The 11,196-nt window shown below is 46.3% G+C and overlaps 1 protein-coding gene across 1 annotated transcript in view; it reads left to right on the top strand.

Moving 5' to 3' along the window:
- LOC309569039 (uncharacterized protein) overlaps positions 1-11,196 on the top strand; it is a 30,183-nt gene that overhangs the window by 2,062 nt on the left and 16,925 nt on the right. Inside the window, exons 2-4 of the mRNA XM_082274800.1 lie at positions 1,798-1,837; positions 4,457-4,495; positions 8,999-9,037. Of these exons, the coding sequence (XP_082130926.1) occupies positions 1,798-1,837; positions 4,457-4,495; positions 8,999-9,037 (118 nt within the window). The remainder of the gene's footprint in view (positions 1-1,797; positions 1,838-4,456; positions 4,496-8,998; positions 9,038-11,196) is intronic.

Genomic DNA, 11,196 nt, shown 5'->3' with positions numbered 1-11,196 from the left:
AGAGTGGGGGCTGGGAGGTCGTCAGAGTGGGGGCTGGGAGGATGCCAGAGTGGGGGCTGGGAGGATGCCAGAGTGGGGGCTGGGAGGATGCCAGAGTGGGGGCTGGGAGGATGCCAGAGTGGGGGCTGGGATGATGCCAGAGTGGGGGCTGGGAGGATGCCAGAGTGGGGGCTGGGAGGATGCCAGAGTGGGGGCTAGGAGGATGCCAGAGTGGGGGCTAGGAAGACGCTGGAGACTGGGAAGACACTGGAGACTGGGAGAATGCTGGGTGGGGATTGGGAAGACACTGGAGACTGGGAGGACACTGGTGGCTGGGAGGACACTGGAGACTGGGAAGACACTGGAGACTGGGAAGACACTGGAGACTGGGAAGACACTGGAGACTGGGAAGACACTGGAGACTGGGAAGACACTGGAGACTGGGAAGACACTGGAGACTGGGAAGACACTGGAGACTGGGAAGACACTGGAGACTGGGAAGACACTGGAGACTGGGAAGACACTGGAGACTGGGAAGACACTGGAGACTGGGAAGACACTGGAGACTGGGAAGACACTGGAGACTGGGAAGACACTAAAGACTGGGAAGACACTAAAGACTGGGAAGACGCTGGAGACTGGGAAGACACTGGAGACTGGGAGAATGCTGGGTGGGGATTGGGAAGACACTGGAGACTGGGAGGACACTGGTGGCTGGGAGGACACTAGAGACTGGGAAGACGCTGGAGACTGGGAAGACGCTGGAGACTGGGAAGACGCTGGAGACTGGGAAGACGCTGGAGACTGGGAAGACGCTGGAGACTGGGAAGACGCTGGAGACTGGGAAGACACTGGAGACTGGGAAGACACTGGAGACTGGGAAGACACTGGAGACTGGGAAGACACTGGAGACTGGGAAGACACTAAAGACTGGGAAGACACTAAAGACTGGGAAGACACTGGAGACTGGGAAGACACTGGAGACTGGGAAGACACTGGAGACTGGGAAGACACTGGAGACTGGGAAGACACTAAAGACTGGGAAGACACTGGAGACTGGGAAGACACTGGAGACTGGGAAGACGCTGGAGACTGGGAGAATGCTGGGTGGGGATTGGGAAGACACTGGAGACTGGGAGGACACTGGTGGCTGGGAGGACACTAGAGACTGGGAAGACACTGGAGACTGGGAAGACACTGGAGACTGGGAAGACACTGGAGACTGGGAAGACACTGGAGACTGGGAAGACACTGGAGACTGGGAAGACACTGGAGACTGGGAAGACACTGGAGACTGGGAAGACACTGGAGACTGGGAAGACACTGGAGACTGGGAAGACACTGGAGACTGGGAAGACACTGGAGACTGGGAAGACACTAAAGACTGGGAAGACACTAAAGACTGGGAAGACACTAAAGACTGGGAAGACACTAAAGACTGGGAAGACACTAAAGACTGGGAAGACACTAAAGACTGGGAAGACACCAAAAGACTGGGAAGACACCAAAAGACTGGGAAGACACCAAAAGACTGGGAAGACACTGGGGACTGGGAAGACACTGGGGACTGGGAAGACACTGGAGACTGGGGAGGACACTGGAGACTGGGGAGGACACTGGAGACTGGGAGGGGACTGGAGACTGGGAGGGGACTGGAAACACGCTAGGGACTGGAAGGCCACACAGTAAGTGACTCATGCTGACATGGAGGAAGTGGGGGAAACATTGCAGCACTCACTGTTGCTGTTTTCAATTTGTTGTATGAGAAACAGTTGTTGAAATACTGGTCATCATTTGTAACTTTTTTTTTTCCCCCAGATTCTGCTACTCCTCAGCCTTGTCCTGCCAGTGACATCAGGTAAGCTGGGTATAGGCAGGGCCGTATATATATATATATATATATATATATATATATATATATATATATATATATATATATATATAGACACGGTGCTACCCTAGGTGCACCTAAATCATGGCACTCAACTGTACAAGCTCAACCTTTGTTTCATGTAAATATTTTAAATTGAAAAAACGAATTGAATACACTATTTGTGGGTGAGGCAGCATATGTCAGACCACCAGACGAGGGATGAGATGTTAGGTTTCTTAGGCTATAGAGAGTCTTCTCACTCCTTTCAGCACTTCCTTTTCTTACAGCTCTCTTGTTGAATTTAGCTGAATATAATCAAAAGGTGGCCAGAATAGGGAAATAAAAAAAAATAAAAAAAAAAGTTTATTTTAGGTTTGAGGACCCCAGGCGTCAGAATGCAAGTGCCAAAAATGGTAAAGACCTGGGTATAAAATAGTCAAAGTAGGTTCACCAATGGTCTGGCCACAAGGGAAATTCCTAATTCATCATCTGTAATAGTGCTTAAGGCATGCAAATATGGTTCTTCAACAAATGGCACCGCCTTCAGCTCTATTTGGCACTCCTTAATACCCAACTCCAGCACTCCTTCTTGGAGGTCCATTTTCTTCCTTGAGGTCCTCTCTGTATGTTATTCATTTTTTTAAATGCATATTTACGTGGCACCATGGTGTAGGCCTTAATACATAATTGCCCCATACTGTACATGCGTTTCTATGTTACTCTGGAGTTGTTCCCAATCAGCGATCCCCAAAACTGGTCAAGCCATCAATGGCAGCTCACATTTAACTATTGAGGCTCGGGAGCTGGTAGGGCGGTCTATCGATGATGTCAGTACTGTGCCGTCAATCACAGTGCTGCATGATCAGAAACTGCATCTGGCGTCACGCCCCACTTAAAGAGCTGGTTTCAGCCATTGTGAAGAGGAAACTTATTTTCAGACCAGTTATAGAGGTCCTCTTACTTAAGATATGGATGAGCAAGTTTGGGGTGGAGGAACTTGACTGGCCTGCACCTGTCCTGACTTCAACCCGATAGAACACCTTTGGGATCAATTCGAGCGGAGACTATGAGCCAGGCCTTCTCATCCAATGTCAGTGCCTGACCTCACAAAATGCGCTTCTGGAAGAATAGTCAAACATTCCCATAGACACACTCCTAAACCTTCTGGACAGCCTTCCCAGAGGAATAACTCAGAGTGGACCATTTCAATATTGAACCCTAAGACTAAGACTGGGATGTTATTAAAGTTCATGTGTATGTAAAGGCAGGTGTCCCAACACTTAGACAATTTAGTATATATTTTCTGAAAACGAATACAAAAGAGCAGGGTATTGAAGATTTATGGAGGTCCGGTCAGAATTTTCATTCATATGAGGAAAGCAATTCTGTTGGGTGTCTGATGCAAGGGGCGACTCTGATCCAAGGAGGGATCCCGATGGGCACCCTGATCCAAAGAGGGACCCCTGTAGGCACCCTGATCCAAAGAGGGCCCCCTGTAGGCACCCTGATCCAAAGAGGGACCCCGGTAGGCACCCTGATCCAAAGAGGGACCCCGGTAGGCACCCTGATCCAAAGAGGGACCCCAGTAGGCACCCTGATCCAAAGAGGGACCCCGGTAGGCACCCTGATCCAAAGAGGGACCCCAGTAGGTACCCTGATCCAAAGGAGGTACCCCAGTAGGCACTTTGATTCAAAGAGGGACCCCGGTAGGCACACTGATCCAAGGAGGGACCCCGGTAGGCACACTGATCCAAGGAGGGACCCCGGTAGGCACACTGATCCAAGGAGGGACCCCGGTAGGCACACTGATCCAAGGAGGGACCCCGGTAGGCACACTGATCCAAGGAGGGACCCCTGATCAAAGAAGGGACCGCCAAAAGGCACCCTGATCCAAGAAGGGAAAGCCAAAAGGTACCCTGATCCAAGAAGGGACCCCAAAGGGCACCCTAATCCAAGAGGGGACACCAAAGGGCACCCTGATCCAAGAAGGGACCCCAAAGGGCACCCTGATCCAAGAAGGGACCCCAAAGGGCACCCTAATCCAAGAGGGGACACCAAAGGGCACCCTGATCCAAGAAGGGACCCCAAAGGGCACCCTGATCCAAGAAGGGTCCCAAAAAGGCACCCTGATACAAGAAGGGACCCTGTTGGGTAACCTGATGCAAGGGGGGACCCTGATGGTAGCTGTAGAAGAAGCTGTAAGCACATCTGTCTTTGCTGGTGTGGAGCTTGGGAGCGATCAAAGAGCTAGGAAGAGGAGGAGCAACAGCACAGGATGATTGTTGTTGGATACGGGCAATTGCCTAGGGAACTAATGACCGGAAGACTGTAACAGAGCTGAATCTGACAGATATTTGATTGTAAATCAAAGTGCTGCTGTTGGAGAACTTGAACCATTGGGAAACCTAGCTGCTGGGTAAGACATATTTTTGGGGAGCTTTTAGGAAGATCAACGATGAATGTAACAATAATCTCTTCATTTCTCTGTAGCTTTCCTTCTGCAGAGAATGAGGCTCTGGAGATGTTGTCAATCAGAATGATTGTCTACTAATGATGGTCCCTATAGCTCAAAAAAAATGTTGTGTTCTCTCTCTCCCTCTGCAGATTCAACAACAGCCTCCCCTTCCGAAACCACTGAGCCAGGTGAGACAACACAATTCTGAAAACGTTTTTGTTTCGGATGGAGCAAAAAGGATTAGAACCCCTTCCGGGTTCCTATTGCCATTTGGAGAAATTAATTAATTCTTTCTTTCTTTCTAAACTGCAAATTCTCAAAAATGTTTTCAAATATATTAATATTAAAAGACGAGGTCAGAACATATTGGTCTCATACAAGACGACCAGAGGAAGTTGGTCACAAGTAACAGGGAGAAGGCAACTGTATTAAAGTGGAGTTCCACCCATTTTAGTGACTTTAGATGTTTGTAATCCCCTTTAAAACGACTTTTACCAATGGAAAGTTTCTTTTTTTTTTGTTGCTAGTAAATACCTTATTTTCTGCTTTATTTATCCTCTTCTCACTTCCGGGTCCGGTCGGCGATTACATCATTCGGCGATTCGCAGTGTGTGCTGGGATGTATATCAGGCCATGAAATCTCGCATTATTACACAGGAGAGGAGCTGTACCACGTGCTCTGCCCCGCCTCCACCCCGCCTCCTCTCAGTGAGCTGTATGTATGTAGTGTATTGAGGCCATGCTCCGCCCCGCCTCCGCCCTGCCTCCTCTCAGTGAGCGAGGACTGAAAGCATTATATCCTCACTGAGCTCACTGAGAGGAGGCGGGGCGGAGGCGGGGCAGAGCACAGCCTCAATACAATACATACTTACAGCTCACTGAGAGGAGGCGGGGCAGAGCACACAGTGCAGCTCATCTCCTGTGTAATAATGTGAGATTTCATGCCCTGATATACATCCCAGCACACACTGCGAATCGCCGAATGACGTAATCGCCGACCGGACCCGGAAGTGAGAAGAGGATAAATAAAGCAGAAAATAAGGTATTTACTAGCAAAAAAAAAAAAAAAACTTTTCATTGGTAAAAGTCGTTTTAAAGGGGATTACATACATCTATGTAATCCAATTTATTAAAAATGGGTGGAACTCCACTTTAAATACATCCTTTTCCTCTGTTTATATAAAAAAAAAAGGGGGGAGAACAAAAAAAAAAAACTTAGTGTGAACAAATAACCAGGACTGGATGCTTACATCCGAGAGTTCTCAAAGAACTTACATAGTTAGTCAGGTTGAAAAAACTATGTTATAGCCAGGCCCAGGCAATTATTTCTAATTTTTAAGGACAACATACTGACTGGAATAGTAGCACCAGATTGGCAAAAAGCAAATCTGGTTTCTATATTAAAAAAAAAAAAAAAAAGGGCCCAAGATACAGTATATACCTGGGAAATACAGACAGTCAGCCTAACATCAATAGTATGTAAACTATAGGAGGGGGTGATAAGTGACCCTATCCAAGAATTTGCTAATGAAAATAGTATCATTAATAGTATTAGTAACCAACATAGATTTATGAAGAACTGTTCTTGCCAGACCAGTTAACACTCAATGTGGAGGTGAGCTGTAATTTGGATAGAGGAAGAACTGTGAACGTAGTTTATCTAGATTTCACCTGGACATTTGATATTGTACCCCGTAAATGATTGATTTACAGATTAAAATCTTTTGGCATTGATGATCATATGTACCTGGGTAGAAAACTGGTAGCAGGAGCGTGTCCAGACGGTAGTGAATAATGGCATATTTACTGAACAGTCTGAAGTTGTAAGTGGGGTACAGCAGGGCTCTGTCCCGGCACTAATTCTGATTAACTTCATAAATGATATGGAGGTTTGATTAAATAGTTCAATCTTGGCTAAGCTGGGCAATAACTTTACAACAGGATAGAGCGACTACAGGATGACCTCAATAAAATAGAGTGGTGGGCAGCTACATGACAGAGAAGGTTTAATATTGAAAAATGTAACACACTTGGGAGCTAAAAATATAAATGTAAATTACTTGCTAGGATGGAAAAGGATCAGGGGGTACTAGCAGATCATAGACTCAGCAATAGCATGCAATCCCAAGCTGCAGCAAGCAAGGTCGGCACACTATTAGCATTCATCAAAAAGCATATTTAAAGCATATCTCCCAACTTTTTGAGATGGGGAACGAGGGACACCTATTAGCAAAAGTATGTAGGTATAGGACACACCCCTTGCCACACCTCCTTATGGAGAATGATAAAAAAAAAAATTTGAACCGTTAAACCCACAATTGCTTTTTTTTTTTTAACCACTACTTTACTTTTATGTTGACTTTTCAAAACTTAAAAAAAAAATTATATATATATATATATATATATATATATATATATATATATATATATATATATATATATATATATATATATATACACACACACACACACACACAACTATATAGATCAGACCAAAAAAGGAGGGACAAATGAGGAAAGAGGGACTTTTTTCCAAATCAGGAACAGTCCCTCGAAATCCGGGACAGGTGGAAGCTATGTTTAAAGGGATATTAAAGTCAACTTATGCTCCCTGGAGAAAAGCAGGGATATATGAGGAATAATTATTGAACGGCAAAACCTAGAATTGGGAGGAAACTAAAAAAACAAAAAAAAAGTCTCTAAAAAAAGACACGTAGCGGTTTCTAACCACTTGCCCTTTTGTTAGCTTTACTTCTACAGGGTGGAGGCTGTGTGCAGGATCACATTTATATACACGTGATCCTGTACTTCCAGGTCTGGGACGCGCATTCGCACCGCCCACAGCTCGCTCCCATTGTGATTGTGCACAGTGGGAGTCAATCAGTGGGTACTTCATTACACGGGCAGAACGGCAGTCTGCTTATATAAACAAGGGGGATCGCTGTTCTGTCCGTAGGGAAGGCGTGGATCCTGTGTTCCTGAAAAGCAGAGACATGGATCAATGCCTTCCCCTAATAAAAGCACCTCCCCCACAGTAAGAAAACACTGGCTAGGCACATAATTAACCCTCTGATCCCCCCTGATGGTAACCCCTTCCCAGCCAGTGTCAATAGTACAAGTGACAGTGCATATTTTTAGCACTGATCACCGGTTCCCCAAAAAATGTCAAAAGTGTCAGTGTCTGATTTGCCCGCCGCAACAATCACAGTCCCACTATAAGTCGCTGATCGCCGCCATTAATAGTAAAAAAAAAAAAAAAAAAAAAAAAATATATATATATATATATATATATATATATATATATATATATATATAAATAAAATAATAATAATAATTATATATATCTATAAATAAATCCCATAGTTTGTAGACGCGATAACTTTTGCGCAAGCCAATCAATATACGCTTATTGGGATTTTTTTTACCAAACATATGTAGCAGAATACATATTAGCCTAAACTGATGAAAAAAGGGAATTTTTTATTTTTTTGTGTTGGAAGTGTTTTATAGCAGAATGTAAATAATGTTCTTTTTTTTGTTTTTTTTCAAAATTGTTGTTTTTTTTTTTTTTTTTTGTTTATAGAGAAAAAAAAAAAAAAACATGCGGTAAGCAAATATCAAAGGAAATTTGTTGTGGGGGAGGAAAAAAAAAAAAAAAGGCATCAAATTTTATTTGGGTACAGTGTCGAACAACTGGCCGTGGGGGTGCCCTCACCATGAAGTTAGAGAAGCAGTTCAATCTTAAAACTACATAAAGGATTCCCTAATGTTAGAGCGGCAAGGATGTGGAGCTCCCTTCCACAGTTGGTGGTGTCAGTGGGGAGTGTAGATATGATCAAAAAAAAACTTTTAGATGTGATAGTGCAGTGGTCCTCAACCCTGGCCTACAGGGCCCACTAACAGGCCCGATTTTAGGTATTACCTTGGGGAGATGCACCCTAGAATACTGCAATCACTGAGCAGCAAATTATATCACCTGGGATGTATTTCAGTTATCTTGAAAATCTGGCCTGTTAGTGGGCCCTGTAGGCCAGGGTTGAGGACCACTGTGTTAGTGAACAAAAAAATACAGGGATCTAGAAAAGAGTCACACAGGTTGAACTGGATAGACGGGTGTCTTATTTACCCTTACCAACTATGTATCTTCCTGTTGTGCCTCCGGTACAGGAGGAGAATACTCCCCAACAGGATAAAAATGATGTATACACATACACACCACCAGGCTGGAAAAATCAAGTTTGAAAATTCTCAGTGAAGTATTTGTGCTTAAAACAAACTTGCTTTGACAAATCACTACCCCGCCTGGCCCATGCATAGAAGAGCAGGCACCACAAGGTGGCGACACTTGCTTCCCTTTTTTCCAGCTGGTCCTCCAAAGCCTGCTCAGCTTGCTATACAAGTGCCGACTTGGTGAAAACAGGTGCCATATGGAAATGACCGGTCCTCATTACTGGTTGTGGAGGACCTGCCATTACATTGTTGCATGTTGGGTGTGCCATGCCTCTATTAAATTGCTTTTGACACATTTAATATAGAAATGATGCAAATGGTGGTTAGTATTGATTTTTTTTGTGTTATTTGCTCACCTCCTGCGTTTTTTTTTTTTTTTTAACAGAAAAAGGCCGACTATTTTGGAAAAAAAAAACAATATTTTTGATTATTATTGATTATTTTATTTCTATTTTCTGCAGCATCTCCTTCACTCACCATTTCAGCTAGCCATGGACCAGGTAAGAACACGGGGATGATAAATGGAGGAAGAGAAGCAATAGATGTAAAAAAAAAATCTAGGTTGGCCACAGCATTTGCTAATGTAGCTATAAAAATACACAATAACATTTTCATTAGGAATGAGCCAAAAGTAGATACAATGCAGCAACAATACAATTGCTACATCTTATCGGTTGTTGACAATCAGTGGCGTAGCGTGGGTTGTCAGCGCCCGGGGCAAGGTAAGTAATTTGCGCCCCCAAACACAAACCTACAAGACCATTACACAGACCACTACACTGACACCTACACTGACCTAGCTGACCACTACAGAGACCTACCTTATTCCTACACTGACCTACCTGATTACTATACTGACACCTACACTGAACTACCTTATTCCTGCACTAACCGACCTGATCACTACACTGACCCCTCCACAAAACCCTACACTGACATTCCTGAATTCTACACTGACCTACCTGACACCTTCACTGACACTTTCACCAACCTCCCCTACACTGACACCCCCCATACACTGACACCCCCCATACACTGACACCTACACTGACCCCCCCACCCCCCTCCCACACTGACACCTTCACTGACAACTACACTGACTCCCCCATACACTGACTCCCCCATACACTGACCCCCTTCACTGACACCTACACTGACCCCCCTTCACTGGCTCCCCTACACTGACCACCCCTACATTCCCACATACACTGAGACCTACACTGACCCCCCCTTCACTGACACCTACTCTGCCCCCCTATACTGACCTCCATACACTGATAGCTACACTGACCCCTACACTGACCCCCCCATACACTGACACCTACACTGACCCCCCATACACTGACCTCCCCCTTACACTGACCCCCCATACACTGACACCCCCCTACTCTGACAACTACACTGACCCCCATACACTGACACCCCCTACAGTGACCCCTCCTCTGACCCCCCCATACACTGACCCCCCTTACACTGACACCTACACTGAACCCCCCATACACTGACACCTATACTGACCCCCCCCCTACACTGGCCCCCTACACTGACCTATCTTCCCCCCTCTCATGTCCACTTCCCGGGGCCCCCGGTGCAGGCAGCACATCACTCACCTCTTTCTGTGTTCAGACACTGTAAACTTGAGGAGGGGATCCGGAGTGGAGGAGAGACACAGCGTGTCAGCAGCAGCAGCGGCCAGCATGGAGGCAGCCGGCCTGGACAGCAGAGAGAGACTTCAAGAGCGGTGCTGCACATGCACCGAGCCGCCAGCTGCCATCTTCACCGATGACCAGCCCCGCCCCCTGGCCGCACGCTACACCTTCAGCGTCCGCCGCTCGTCCTGCACAAAGAAGCAGGAAAGGAGCCAAGTGCAGGAAAGAGCGGGCGGGCGCCGGGCGAGCGAGCGAGCGGGCGGGCTGGCCGGCCGGGGCATTTTCACAATAAAGGGATGGGGGACACTATGATCTTGCAGATGGCGGGCGTGGGATGCGCCCCCCCTAAATGTTGCGCCCGGTGCCAGTGGCCCCCTCTGCACCCCCCACGCTACGCCACTGTTGACAATGCAGACACAGTTCTTGCAAGGGTACATAGGAGAAGCAGGAGCCGTTCCGGTGAAATGGAAAAAGTCCATGCTGTAATTCTGACAGCCAGGATGTGGCATGGAGCTGCCCAAACTAATAAGATTGAGGATTTCCAGGGCGTATGCAGTACGGTTAGAGCCCAAAAATGATATTTTTTGTTTAAGTTTTGGAAGGGTTAGAACCATTGTCAAGTTCAGGACTGTAGATACATTTTTCCTGGGGGGGGGTTGCCTCAGCCCTTTGACCCAAAGGCCTGATGCACATGTGGCACTTTTCCACTGCAAGTAGCGGCTCAGCTCCACTCGGCACTGCTTGGCCCAGCTCGGCTCAGTTTGCTTTTCCACTGCATGGTACGAGTCGGCACCTTTCAGCACTGTAGAGGCTCTACTCGGCTCAGTTTGCTTTGCCACTAAAGTAGTAAGTGGGTGGGAATACAACGATTCTCTGACCAATCATTGGCTAGTAGTGACAAACAATCAAGGCTGCATGCAAAGGATTGTGGAATATGGTTTTGGTATGGCCCGCTTGGAACCCCAACCAAGGTGGTACTGTTTAAGTGAACCGTGCCATGCAGTGGAAAA

This window comes from Pelophylax lessonae (genome assembly GCF_965119305.1).
Source record: "Pelophylax lessonae genome assembly, chromosome: 12".
Lineage (NCBI taxonomy): Eukaryota > Metazoa > Chordata > Amphibia > Anura > Ranidae > Pelophylax > Pelophylax lessonae.
This window is presented reverse-complemented; position numbering and strand designations above follow the sequence as displayed.